Source organism: Macrobrachium nipponense, chromosome 10, assembly GCF_015104395.2.
Source record: "Macrobrachium nipponense isolate FS-2020 chromosome 10, ASM1510439v2, whole genome shotgun sequence".
Taxonomy (NCBI): Eukaryota; Metazoa; Arthropoda; class Malacostraca; order Decapoda; family Palaemonidae; genus Macrobrachium; species Macrobrachium nipponense.
Genome location: NC_087204.1, coordinates 41,669,701 through 41,684,847, shown reverse-complemented (window position 1 = coordinate 41,684,847; position 15,147 = coordinate 41,669,701). Strand labels below are relative to the sequence as shown.

Here is a 15,147-nt window from a genome sequence, read left to right as displayed (position 1 = left end):
ATAAAGTATGCCACATACAAAAGCATGGCATGTTAAATCTCTCTCTCTCTCTCTCTCTCTCTCTCTCTCTCTCTCTCTCTCAGAGATCTTTCTCTCACTCTTGCCCTCTTTCTCCTCCCTAACACCCCCTCTATTCTCTCTATTTCTCTTTTCTGTTAAGATAGTTGTTTCAATTACATTGCCCAGCATTTTTAACATTTTATGTTTCACCCCTTCTTAACCCACATTGCTATCGGGGCTGAACATGGATTTAAAGGGCATTAGACATTAATATCTGTCATTTTTTACTTTTATTTGTCACCCATTCTCACAGCCTCTTCCTATTGGGGCTGAACTTGGACATGAAGGGTGTCGGGAATGTCACTATTCATCTCAGCATCCTCGAAAACTATGGATTAGAAACTAATATGTGTCGTTTTCGGTTATTTTTAATTGTTCACCCCCTTCCCGCCCTACTCCCTATGGTCCTTGTGATGTATCCCCTCCTTATTCTTTTCCAGGTAGTAAGTCGTATGTATAACGAGTTTGGCTGAAATTTCTCATTGCGTTTTAAAGTTATGCTGAAACATACATACACACATGCATACATACATCCACATTTATAGATAGAATATAATATAGATATGAGAAGCTACTCTACTCCAGTCTTTCAACGTTTCTAACTTTATTGCGTATTATGTATTTCAAGTTAATATTTTCTCAAAGAAAAGGAGAAAAAAATCGTAAGACTGAAAAAATTTACGTTTGTCAGCTTTGGTGTAGAAATCGTTTGGGTTGCATATGCCTTTCTAAATTCGAAAGTAGGTTATTTGTAAATCAGGTCTTCTGGAAAGTCAAGATGTATAAGCACTCGATCAGCGTTAAGAGCAGACAATATATATCTCGTATTTTTAATTGGTACTAGCCAAAAATGTATTTTCCTTTCCGCGATAGCTATCGGTAAATTGTCAAATAGATATTTTAGTCGGTGAAGTCCAGATAAGGGAAAAAATCACTAGATACTAATTGCATTGATATTTTATCTCATTCACAGCATTTCCCTTTTTTTTCCTATTCGCAGTAAAGTTTAACAGGTTGGCCCTTCCATAACTAGAGAGTTTCACCTCTATCATTACTCTTCGTAACATTCTTTATCTGTAAAACAGGAATTTTTTTTGTAGGATTTGCATCGAATTTCACAAACACATTTACCAGTGGTTCTCTCTCTCTCTCTCTCTCTCTGTTTATGTGTGTGTGTGTGAATGTGTATGTCTGTGTCTGTGCCCTGCTGGTTATTTACGACACTGAAATGTCTGCGGTTATCAGGGTAGTTTTTCGTTTGAACACTTCAATTTAATGTAAGGCTGGATTTGAATGCTTTTAAGCAAAGGAGATTACTGGTAAATTATTTTCTCTGTTCCATCGGCAGTATATTTTGTTTATTTATATATTTTATATATTTCTTATAATGGCTGGAGAATTCAGGGAGAGTTGAAGTCCAATAAACCAAGGAAAACTTGATGGTTTGATGGTTTCAATTAGTTGAGAAACCTATTCTGTACTGCAAGCGGCATTTAGCAAATAAAAGCTTGAATAACCTTATTATTTCCCTGAGGTAACAAACACGCAGTATTTTTAATGCCATTGAAAGGTCAGGTTGTGAAGTCAAGGAATATATTTACAGAGGGCTCTCATGGAACACCATGTCGCGCTTGTATTTTGTCTACTGTTTCCTTCGCCAGGTAGTATTTCTCACTCTTCCCTCCGAGAATAATTCGAACTGTTTTCATTTCATTGCCCGACGTAGGTATATGCCCTTTCTTTAGTAAAGGGCCCGTCATTAATACTTAAGCAGGAGGCGCAGATCGTGTTTGACTTTCGGAATGTTAAAGTTAAGAGCTATTCTAGGGATTCGATAACCTAGTGTTCTGGCCAAAGATGGCTAATCATTTCTTGACTATTGTCTTTATAGTGTTGACCAAGATTGTGAGGTCTGCTGTCTGGAACAGATGCCCACAATGAAACTGATGAGTTCGCTGGAAGAATATATTTCTTCAAGTCAGGGCATTATTTTAACTTATTCTGCTTGCTGAGAAGGGAATATGTTGAATTATTCAAATCTGGACAAGAATGTAAATGGATTTAATCCTTAATTTTAATGAAAAATAATGGTAAATGCCAATTCTCACTCCCCTTTCCCAAGACATTCGAAGAGATTCATAAAAGCTTTCTGAAATAAGAAACGACGTGAAAATGGATATTGTTTTGTCATACATTTTGATAGCATTTCTACCTTGGAACTAGGATATGTTTACAGATGACCACTTATTAAAGAAATAACTGATTGAAGATTCCAGAAGTTAACTCTGATAATTTAAAGAAATTTCACATTATTTCGAGTTTACAGAGAGCTATCTGAGCTGGCAGATTGAGCTAAGCTAAAACAGCCTTGTACTAGTAAAATGAAACTTGGACTAGCTCATCTCTTTTTAAAATCTTTTAATATATCTTTGGTGTTATATTCCTCTTCTGAGGAGGTCTTCACAGATACTCTCAAGGTATTCCATTCTTCCGCTTTTAATTTTACATCAGTTGCACATGTCATGCTTGCGATTTTTTAAATTTTTTTATCTATTTGATTATTTATTTAATATCAGCTTCACTTGTCCTACTTGCCGAAAGTGAGATGCTGGCAGGTAAAGTGATATGAGTCTTCTAGCTGGGTCGTACACTCGCTGTCCATTGCCTCGCTACTTGAGATACAGGGACCAACGCAAAAGTTCTTGCAGTTCTGTTAGACTTATGAAACTGCATTGGTAAGAAAGTATTGTACAGATATGGCCATGGCTGTAACGGAAAATCTCATCAAGCCACTGATGTACTTTGCCTGAAATCACTGTTTGGAAATTGATCATACCCTAGTAGGTTGAACAGTTTCAACCTTTCCATAGGAGATTAAAAATGGTTGGAAACATCTTTAATTTCAGAATTAATGTTTTATTTTTTGGGGAAAGTAGATGATATTTTCATAACCTTAAATATTATTGTATCTTAGATAGTAACCCCTACCATTCAATCATCGTCTTACTGACCTATGATAGCTGTATCGAAGCTTCATGAATGTTTGGCTGTCCGCTCATGGAATTCTCACTTTAATACATGGATCTTTTTATGATCATGAGCCTTACTGTAAACCTTATTTGTATTACAGACCTTCTACTGAAAACCTTCATATAGGAAGTTTTATACCGTATTACGCGGGGAAGCTGGTAGTTACATGCAGAAAACCACTGAACCTCAATTCCCACAAACTCTAGACGAGCTACAAGAAGGAGGTCGAGCAAGCTCTCAGGTCAGTTCGATGTAAGACTAATGGAATACATATTTCGACGGTCAGTTATATTGATCAAATTAGTCCCAAGATCTGACTGAAAAGAAATATTAAAGAAAAACGTGTTAAAAAATGTTGATAATTTCCAATGAAAATTGATATAGAATACACATGAATAATTGTGATAAGGGAGGACTATTGTGGTGAAAATTTTTTGTGGATTCAAAATTCCCACGTCACGATGAGGTTGCCCACTGTAGTTGACATTTTTTTTTAATAAGTTGGAGAGAATTTAATTATGTGGGAACGCGTTACGCACAGGAAAGAGGAGATTGTAACAAGCATTCATTTGTTTATAAAGAGAGAAGAGTGGATAGGGTAAAAAAATACGGGAAAACGTTTGAATTTATATCTTATTCATTTCTAAAAATGAAATCATACAAAGAACTTTCAATTTACTGTTTATAGTCTTTTCATTTTGGTTTGTTTCTTCCTTAACTTGTTATAATATATATTTAGAAGAGAGAGAGAGAGAGAGAGAGAGAGAGAGAGAGAGAGAGAGAGAGAGAGAGAGAGAGAGAGAGAGAGAGAGAGAGAGCGCACCGAACGAGTGGTATATGAGAAACAGTCTAGACTTCGTTACTGTTTATACATATGTATTTTTCTTTAAATTAAACAATATCATTTTAGCCCTGTGTACGGATAGTACTAACTAGGAAAGGGGCTGTTGTTAAACAGCCTATTCAGGCATTATAAGATAAACAAACTCAATAAGACAATTTTTCACGTTAACTTTTGTCAGAAACGCAGTAGTCTGAATATGCTTCAGCCACTCAAGTAGTATCATGGGTTGGAGTCATCATTTTCATCGACGACGCCGCCCGAGCGTTTCTTTATAAATATTTCCTTGTAATATGTTTGACTTCACACTTTCATAAGCAACGCGATTACTTTTCAAGATAAGTGGCGTGCTTACTTTTCAAGAAAGTTGAAGAGCACAGCAAGTATAAGGAAAGAGAAAAGGGAACGCATAATTTACATCCATTAAATAATGAGTGACTTATTTTTTTTTTTTTTTTTTTTTTTTACAAACGAGATGTTTGGTATGGAATCAAAGACACTCCAGTGACTGGAAACAGAAACCCGCATGGAAGCTGGAAACAAAAAGTAGACAGGATAGATACAGCAGTATAGGCAAGGTGTCAGAAAATGGAACAAATTTGTAATTGTAATTCGTAATACAAGTTTGCCTAATTGTTTGTTTATATGGTGTTTTAACGTTGCATGAAACCAGTGGTTATTCAGCAACGTGACCAACGCCTTTACGTGACTTCCGAACCACGTGGAGAGTGAACTTCTATCACCAGAAATACACATCTCTCACACCTCAGTGGAATGCCCGAGAATCGAACTCGTGGCCACCGAGGTGGCAGGCTAAGATCATACCGATCAGGCCACTGAGGCGCTTTGCCTAATTGTGGTATGTTTCAAGCGCTATCGAAATAGTCAACCGTTTATACACCCTCAAATTTACTGTTTTAGCGCGAGAGGTCGTCTCGTAAATGTCATTTTTCAGTAATGTATTGTATACTCAGGACCCACCTGATTATTTTACACGTAATCGTGATTTGAATAGAGAGCCAGTGGTCTTTTGGAGATCAGTGAAGACAGCTTCTCGTTACAACTTTTATACTGTTAGCTGTTCAGGCAGTGCCCACGGGAGTGAGTTAGTGCTCTTTTGGGGGGAATAAAAAGAAATTAATAATTGCAAGACATGCATAAGAAGTAAAAGAAATGAAAAGCCTGTTGGCAGTGTTCCGAAATAGAAAAATTTTAAGGGTTCCAGAATGTATGTAATAGACGGGAATAAATATAAGGTTATTGAAAATGATGAATAACAGACAGCATATTGTTCATTAAATGCCTGCTTAGTTTAACGTACTGTGTTACTCATTTTGATTAAATTGAACAAACTACATTATAAAACAATAAACTCCTTCCTATTGAAAATCCTGCGGACGGCTCAGATTACGTTTCATAATTGAATATACAATCCCGCTGTCCTACCGTCATCATCCCCTGAAATACAGGACGCGGGTAGTCATCGCCTTCGTTGTCTATAGTCTAAATTTGGTCATCGGTGCTACTCTACGCGTCACCTATTCCGAGGTGCTAGCATAGACACCATATGGTAAATGTCAAGTAGATGGCCGTATGAAGGTATTGTTTATTAATGTAATAATTTGTCGACCACACAGTGTAGAAATGGGTGTATGTAACACTTTGATCCTCGAGGGGTTAGTACTAAACACGGCATCCTAAAGAGCTTCCGCCATGTTTAGTACTAGGACCTCGGAGTAGGAGACGCGTATATAACAAGCCAGAGTAGCACTTTTGTAACACTGAAATTACACGCAGTTGATTGATCGAATTCAGTGTAAGCAATACTTCTTCAGATATGCCTGTTTCGATTCAGAATTGGATTTTATTCTTTGGCTCTTTGCATACAGTTGACGGTAGATTTCATGTCCAAAAGGAAGTAGTACACACACTCATCTGTGACTGTTTCGTTGCAGTTTTTAGCACAGAGAATTACTGGTACTGCACTTTTTTAAAACTCCATTCAGTCAAGGAGTTTGGTTAGGCTTAATCTAACACATACAAATGTCATATCGTTCTCTTTAATAAAGAGGCCTACGTTTGCATTTCTGCCTTTTGAACGTACCGATCGATATTCTCATATGCGAGCAATAGTCCCTTCTCTTCAACTCCAACTTCAACTTCGATGACCGTAGACGTTGCGATGCTTGTTTATAAAATCAGTCACTCAATCAGTCAATCTTACTTTTTAACTTTCATGTTTACCATAATGATTGGAAGCAATGAAACTGCTGTAAATAAGGTTACTCCAACAGTATCACATGGTTTTAGTTATGTTTTACAACATTCTTCGAAATAAACTCATTCCTCGTTCAACAACCTATGTTGGCCCAGGCGTCATTCTGCTTTCAGGCCTCCTGAAAAAGGACTTCCTATCATGGGATGACGTTCTGTGGTTCCTCCGAATCATTTCGTCATGGAGGTCATCTGGGAAGGGGCTCGTTTCCGTCTCCGGAGGCTTGACGTCCTTCTGAAGGACTGCCGAAAAGAATCTCCCGACTCTTTTCACAAGGATGTGAACGACTGGGTTCTTGACGTTCCCGGTGTTCTTGCATTCCTTTATGGCTCTGTGTAGGTCCCAGACGAAGTAAATAAACGCGGCGTTCAGCAATACCAGCAAAGCAATCACAAGGGGTAGTGCGTTGAACTCTGTAGGTGGGGGCTCACATTCCTTCGTACGAAGGGTTATTAGGAGCGTCAACTGTCAAGAAAAGTGGGGAAAGAGATCATGAAACTGTCACTTCCAAAATGAGGGGATGTTGCAAGATAGCAAGATAAGAAACTCCCGTCTTTGTAACGGCTATTCCGTAAGGTGCGTCCACCACACTACGGTAAAATATGTCCCAAACACAGGGAACTTATCGCACACGTACCATAAAGAGATTCAATACAAGTTGACGACTTACTAGAAGGCCCAACTGGGTGCTTCATACTTATCAAAGGTTCGCTCTCCTCTTACGGTCATTGACTTGTGTTCATCCTGTTTTTGATAAGCATATGATAATTTGCTGATGTGTGTTTATGGCACATGTTTTGCTCTTGTGTGGCGCAGCCTTAGTCTAAAAGAGAATTCAAGATACTCACGTTATCTGGCTTTGATGTGCATCGAAAGGGTTTAGAGATGTAATCTTTCACTCTTCCGGGATACTTAAGAAGTAACTTCTGTGTGGTGGAGAGAGTAAAAAATGACAAAATGCAGACAAGAAGAGACAACCTCGCTATTCTTTGTCCCTTTATCAAACCTTATAGAAAAGTTGCTGACACGTCAACCATTCCTCTTACAGTAATGGAGACTATTGGTCAAGATATTTCTAAGCCTTTCAATCAAACCTCTCCAGTCATAATTCTTTTGAAAGTAACTTTACATAGACATGACACTCCTTGGTACTTTCATAAATGAAAAACTGAAATAAAACGTGTTTTTATCCGTAGGTCACATGGTGTGGAATTATCAGGTAAATGTGTAGTTTTATAATGTGCCTTCGATAGTTACAGAATATTTAGTCTTCTGATTTCGTTCATATAAGCTGTGAAGTATTGATTATCCTTAATTAACCGTGTTAAAGAGAGGATGTCACCTAGCCCAAGAATTGTATTTCCTAAGGGGTCCGAATTATGTAGTTTCAACTGATTCCGAAAACTAGCAATATCACAAATTTAACATTCAGGCATTCGTCAGCAAAGCAGAAAGTCGTCTAAAAAATATACCAATTCTTAACTAAAAAGATCGAAATACTGTATAAGTTAATATTAAAAAGAAATTGTGCAAGCTGAAAGCAACCGACGAATGTAATTGGAACTCTTAAGAAAAAGAAAGTAAATGGCCCTTCGGTACTATCTCGATATTTGTATCTATTTTATGACTGTCAAAAGTCAAAGAATAGTCAATCCTCCTCTGTTACAGGTCTAAATTACAACTTTCCGCAAACTACATCTAATCCTGGTCCACTTTTCGGTTGCGCTATGGATTCAAGTGCTCTCAATACAAGTTTTGTCTTGTTCTTGACCATCACATTTTCATGCTTTTATATAAAAGATATGACGAGGTTGGGTGAACTGACGGTCAGTCTTCAGATTTTAAGTAGGTTAAGTACTATGCATTACCCTGTTTTTTTTTCTTCTTTTTCATAGAAATGTTACGTTTTGCAAATGAAACTGGTAACAATTCTTCAACAGTATTACTACCACTGTTATTACAAATATTTTTTATCGCCAATAAAAAAAAAGTCCAGACACAAACTACTTAGTTCATTTTTATTTTTATAAGTCTAGGTGTTTTATGAAATACCAGTTCCTCTTTTGGTAGTGTGCGAAATCGTAAAACCAAACGAAGCACCAAAAAGTAGTTTCCTCAAAGATCCGACTTAAACTACGTTCGATTTACATTAAGGTGTAGTCTCATTTAATGCACGCAGTGTATCGAACAATTACTTGTTTTATAAAATGGTTTTATAAAATGCCAACGAATAGTAGCTAATGTCAGAACAATTCGGTAGGTGTTCTATGGAATCTCCCGGCATTGTATACACTACCTGGATGTCACTCTTCATACATACTCATACACATATATGTTTATGTATATATACATGCACACATATATAAATATGTGTGTATATATACTATATATCTATATATATATATATATATATATATGTGTGTGTGTGTGTGTGTGTGTGTGTGTGTGTGTGTGTATGTATGTATATTATATGTATGGTACAGACTACTATGAGATTCAGGGCCTCTGTATCACGGTTTTTTCGCAATAACTTTTTATCTAAGCATTTCATAAATATAACGCTTATTCAGAATACGCATTATATCTACACATAAATTTTGACTGTATTCTGCATTACGTAGGTTGAATAAATTTGGTACTTATAATGTAAAAGTGACTTTTTTTGAAGACGGGCCAACTTACTCAGAGAAAAGGTTTCGAACGCACTCGTTACGTAACTTATGACAGCATTTCTTCCCTCTTTCTCGATGGATGATTGGCTATACGTAACGAAGGCTAAACCTCTGGCAACAATGACATAAAAATGTAAATACAAGCAAAGCAGTACACCTTTATGAACTCTGAAACCTCTCCATTGATAATTGTCATAATTAAAAAACCAACAAAATATGTTAATAAATACAAAAACACTTCGATTATTAGACTAACTCCAAAATAAGTTTCCTGAGAAATTACAGTCTACTTTATAGGTCACAATCAGATTGACAAGATGTAGGGAATAGTTGGTAATTTTCAAAAACATAGTAGACAAGCTTGATTTGATAACTGCTATATCCAGTGTCAAGCAATTTTTATTTATTGGCTATCTACCTATTTACTATAAAAAAAAAAAAAAAAAAAGCCGTTACCGCATTTTGGTTTTGAACCTTCATCAATAATTATCGTCAGAATGATGACTTCATGAGGCTCCACCCACTTTGGCCTCGTTATAATTCAGGATAACACTGAAGGCTATCATGGGCATTGTTGGATTAGAAAATTTAACTTCTGGCTATAAAAACTCATTTCTCGAGTAGTTGCAAGAAGTGCTATATGATCCTCAAGGATCCCAGCAGTTGGCCTAAACGTTTAATTCGTGTATATTACTGCTATTACTACAGTAGTATTACTACTATAGTACAGATACCCCACCCACATCTATGTATCGTTCCGCCATTCATAAAGTCTTTGTCATGGCCACGGGCTTTCTCTTGACTGTAAAAAGTTGCAAGTCGTAAGACAAATGCAGTTTTGCAACAACGGGGAAAATTCCAAATCCTGCTAGCCATTATTGACTGCTATGGGTTTCCGAGCCGATGGAATAAGGTGAATGAGTTTCTGTGGTGGATGGGCGGGGCAACATTTCGTCAAATGTTGTTTACCTTGCTTACGTAATGAATGTTTTTCGACTCTTGGCTCGTAATCATTGGCCATGGCATCGGCTGGATAATTTTTACTCTATAAAAATTAAAACTATCAGGTGTAGGTCATTGATAATGCAGCTAAAATTTGTGTGTGGTTGTAAAATATACATATGTCAACTTTCAGCTACATCCAATGCTTTGATAAGGAGCAAAGTCCCAAAAACCGTGTTACAGAGGCCCTGAATCTCATAGTAGGTCAAAGTTAAATGACAAATTGGAGATTTTTTTTCAATATTAAGCTGTTTTTCATATCTCAAGGTGCTTTTGAAGAGAAAACAACGTGATGGTCACTCCCCCCGCCACATCATTATACTCCTCATTCATCTACTGAAAATTCCCATCAGTAGCGCATCGAACTCCCTTACGCACTGCATCATTCCCCCTGTGTATTTGACAGATGCCCATACTCAAGCTTCTTTGGTATGAAGCCCTGCCTCTGCAATACCTTTTCACGCTAATTATCCAACCTTCTCCAAGTCTTCCTATCCTTCTCCCTTCTCATACTTATGAATTACATATCTCCACATTTCTTACCCCTTCAGTTCTCATCTCACCACAATTATTACATCTCAACAGCTTAAACGTTTTTTTTCTATTTCATTCACATTCAGCATTCACACTTCACTTCTATAAAGGAGGGTTGACTAAAAAACTGTCTATACAGTAGCACTTTGGCTTCCATACGTAGGTATATGAAGTCTCTGTTACATTTAAAACAAACAATAAAAGACATTTAATAAAATTACTTAGGAAATTAGCACCTGCATTTAAAAGAACCTTTGGAAACATTTGTGGGAAAGCTGCATCATAAGCCATTTGGAAACATATTTAGCAAAATTAGGTCACAGATTACGACGGACATTGTTCTTACACATTAAAAATACTCCTTTCGAAACCTGCTTAGCAAAACTAAAACAGAGATTACTAGGCATATTGGTGTTATGAATTTCAAGCAACTTTTTTTTAACCCCATTCAGGAAAACACGCAGGTTTTACTACGCAAATTGGTGTTATGCATGTAAACAATTTTTTTGAAAATTTCATAGGAAAAGTACATCATATTTACTGCGTAGATTGGTCTCGTGTATTTAAACATTTTAAAACCTAAATAGCAAAACCACGTCCTAGGTTACTATACACAATGCTCTTATACATTGAGTACAACCACTCAGAATACTATTTTATATATTTATTACCAAATCTACATCATAACTTAATACACAAATTGGTTTTATGCTTTTAAACGATATGGAAATGTATTCAGGGAAACCAGATCATGGATTCTTATGCAAATTGGTCATATGTATTTAAAACAACCCTTTGGAAACATTTCGTGGCAGTGTAAGTTTTCTTACTTAATGCAATAGTTTATTGAATAATAAGCGTTAAAAGCAGAATTATACTTACCATGAAAAAATGAGTGTTGCAGTCACACAAGAATTCGTTCTCGTGCAAGTTCACCCAAATGTCCCTGCTGACTATGCTTTCGAAGGCCTCTAGGTTGATCTGCAAGAAATAGATTCATTTTACATTGTCTAAATTTTAGTTTTCTGTAAAAGAAAACTATTGAGATGGCTATCTGTCTGTCTGTCCGCCCTCAGATCTTAAAAAATACTGAGGCTAGAGGGCTCTAGCCTCAGTAGTTCTTATTTTATTTAAGGACAGGACACCACTGGGCCATGACTGAAAGCTGTATGAGCCGTGGCTCATACAGAAAACTGGATTGCGCCGTAGAAACTTCACGCATTTTGTACTTGTTTATCGCTGTGTATACTAGTGATGTTGTTGACCTAACATTGATTTTGTTATTCTCAATATGGAGGGATAAGAGCAACTTAAAGCATTAATGAATGGTATGAACTTACAACTAAACAGAATGTAATTAACCAGGACAAACCAAATGATGATAGAAGTGAGAGGTTCTGCTGTATTTTTATCGAATCGAATGAAAAAAAAAAAACATGATTGAAGGAGTGAGAGAAAGAGGTAGTACTTGTGTTCTGGGAACACTGATCTAAATCAGGTTACAGGATCACTTTTGAAATTTGGTTACAAGATCAAAGTCAACAGATGAAGAGAAGCAGTTCAAAATAGGATGTAAACAGAAGAGGCCTGTGACTTGGAAGAAGAAATTTAGAGAGTAGACTAATTAACAAAAGCATGAATAGAAGAGGTAGATTGAATATAGTTATTGATAAAAGGTAAATAAAGTATAATTGAATAAAGGGAGCCCTGAGGCTACTGCTAGATAACAGACAAGGCGCAAATGTTACACAGGCATAAACTAGGTGAAAGCTTGAAAGATGAAGTCATAAGCAGGAACTGTGAATAACAGAACTTGATGCCAGACTATACACAGCTATCAAAAGCAATAAAAGAAAGCTCAACACAGGTCTTACGGAGACAACCGAACATATGCAAGAAAGGAAAGTATTGCTCACGTAGGTCTTTGCTACAAAAACTGTTCTAGTGGTCTGAAATGCGGAAATTAGATTCCATACTCTTAAGAAAGTTAAACTCACCTGCTTCTTTGGTATTCAGTCCTCACTGTAACCCACCTTCCCCATCTACGCTACGTGTTCACTGCCATCTTGAACCTGTTACCATGATCTTCCATTGTGTGAATTCTCCAACTGGCATTTAACACGTGACAAGGAAAATTACCATTGCTGATCGGGGTACAGATAAATATCTAGCATTTTAATCGTTTTCTTAACAAACCTCGGAAATGGAGCATGAGCTTACCTTGCGTATCGTGTTGTTGAATAGATCGAGCCGATCCAACTTCGGAAATGTTGTTGTCGGTAGATACGGCAGCTCATCAAGCTTATTATAATTCAGAAGGATTCCTGTGACAGACTGAAGATGGCTTATGTGCTTGAAGAGCTTTTCTGTAGATCTTAGCTAAAAAGATAAACGCAAATAATTATACTTTTAATCGCCATAACTACTGGGATCATTTCTAAAACCATTGTAAGTATTGTAGTTGAGTACTTGGATTATGGAAATGAATTCAATTTACCATCACGTAGTTGAATTCACATCTATTTTAAACATATTTTCCAACGGATTATTTGATCATTCTGACTGTCAGTATTACCTTATTTTCATCCAGTGAAAGAATGGTCGTCTTACTCGGTATTGACATAGCTAAAATATCTTCATCTGTGAGATTTAATTTGTTGCAGTTAACTTTGAGGTTTTTAAACTGCCATTCTGCATTCGTGAGCAGAACACAGCGGCAACGCCTGGGACAAACTCCCAATTCCTGTAAGAAAATACATTGTCAATGCGCTGTATATAATTTAGTATTTATAGTCATCAAAATTATGTAAAAAATATAGGATGTTGGAAATCAATAATAAACATTGCGGCTTAAAGAAGAGTTGAAGAAAAAGTGACCAGGTTCTCACATCCAGTATAAGCTCTAAAGGAACACAGTATTAACGTCACAGAACACTTACAGAATTCGTCCAAGTTTGTGTGCCATCCGCAAAGTTTAAGAACACCGAGCCATTTTCGGAAAAAGATTTGACATCACTGCATAGTGCCATGGAATAATCAATATTCCAGTCACTCTTCAGGGCTTCCAGCCATGTCCAGTCAATTCTGCAATCCCATCCATTACCTGCATAATAAGATAATGACAACATTTAGATCAGGAGTCACAGTGTGCTCAAGAACGCATAGTTAATTGGAACATTCCAGGGTTCCCAGTGTCGAGGACCAGTGTCACTACTGCGATGCAGGCATCAAGCATCTGGTCAGGGAGAGGATTCAATTGATTTCAAGTGAAATTGGTCCGTACGTTACTTAGTCGCCACAGAATTCCCCTGATTGATTTAAAAAACCAAATTTCTTAATTTCATCACTGAAAAATTACTGCAGCTATAAGTACATTACTCACAAACTTAAATATCAGTAAAGAATGTGTTAAAAGTCTATGAGAAAAGTATAACGAAAAGTCCTGATAGTGAATGAAATACGGGAATTTTACTCTTTCAGCCTGGAAATTTGAAGCGTAACATAAAGAAATACTTAGGTAGGGATTAGTTAACAAATAATTACGAACTTAACATCATAAAACTTCACTATTACAAGCTCAACAAAATTCAAAACAATAGGTTAATTAATAACCAGAGGCACACGTGCTCAGGCAAGCTGAGGTCAATTTTTTTTTGTTTTTCTGATATAACTCGTTAAATGCTGATTTGCTAAGGACGGCGGTATCAGCGTTTTTTAAAACCAATATTTGAAATGATATAACCTAGATACAGACAGAACAACATTATAATTATTGTAAAACAGTCTAACCAAACCACCAAGTAACATTTTGATGCTCTTGACGTTATCCCGAGGGATTTCTTCTTCATCTTTTGGTATAACTGAGACAAGAAAGAGTCTGGGAGCCTGGACATCTGAGAAGGAAAAGGCCAAGAGGAAGACGTGTAAAGGTGAAGTTCGGAAGCAATAGATGAGAGATTGGAAAGTCTCAGCGAAGCACCTTATAGTGTTACTGCTGAAATGTACCCGTTGCATGATGGGACACAGGTGGTACCAAGCCCACTATCTATCAGTATTGCCAGTGGATGGTACTATCTCCCTGCGGGTTGACGGTTTTAGAACAGAGGGGATGAGTTTACGGGTGTACTTACAAGACTGATTGCACGAACACAGTTTCTAATAGAACTACTGTGCCTGATAGCAGACATAGTTGTGAAGATGAAATTATAAATTGAGTTTACATACACCTAGTTGTAATAAGATTAAGAGGAAATATGTTGGTCTTCAACATAAAATAGGATGGAGTAAAGACTGGGAACATTTGTGTTTTGAATGATGAAAAACAGAGCGTTTTATGGTATGGTTTGAGCCAGTTCTGTTTGCTGATGTGTTCAGCCTGTTATCTACAGCACCAGAACAGTGAGTGGTCAACAGAAAACTGAGAGCTGAAGTCCTTAATTAAACCTTACTAGCACATGAAAAAATTCGCTCGCGACAGAGACCCAGCAGACTACTGGGTGTTTTTGGAAACGTCGTAATTGTTGTCTATTTGTATGGGTGTAACTGCATCGGAGTTTAAGGAAACAAAAAAAGTGGCGGGGGATGGATATGTGATTGCAGTTTTAGTTTTTGAGGAATTTCCAACCACAACGAAGATCGTCTTTGAAATTCACATAGTATTGATCTAGGACATTTAGATTCTTTTATTCATCGTTTTAGTTAATGTGAATAAAGGCAAAAAAAGGGGGGGAGGA

At 36.9% G+C, this 15,147-nt stretch overlaps 1 protein-coding gene across 7 annotated transcripts in view; it reads right to left on the bottom strand.

Annotated features, from left to right (window-relative positions):
* Positions 1-3,705: 3,705 nt before the first annotated feature.
* Positions 3,706-15,147, bottom strand: part of LOC135223581 (uncharacterized) — a 25,668-nt gene continuing 14,226 nt past the window's right edge. For all 7 annotated transcript variants that reach the window (XM_064262116.1, XM_064262120.1, XM_064262114.1 and 4 more), the window contains exons 3-8: positions 13,354-13,517; positions 12,990-13,157; positions 12,635-12,793; positions 11,297-11,395; positions 7,055-7,132; positions 3,706-6,671 (exon numbers count right to left, since the gene is read on the bottom strand). In XM_064262116.1, the coding sequence (XP_064118186.1) occupies positions 6,291-6,671; positions 7,055-7,132; positions 11,297-11,395; positions 12,635-12,793; positions 12,990-13,157; positions 13,354-13,517 (1,049 nt within the window). In that variant the 3' untranslated portion in view covers positions 3,706-6,290. The remainder of the gene's footprint in view (positions 6,672-7,054; positions 7,133-11,296; positions 11,396-12,634; positions 12,794-12,989; positions 13,158-13,353; positions 13,518-15,147) is intronic.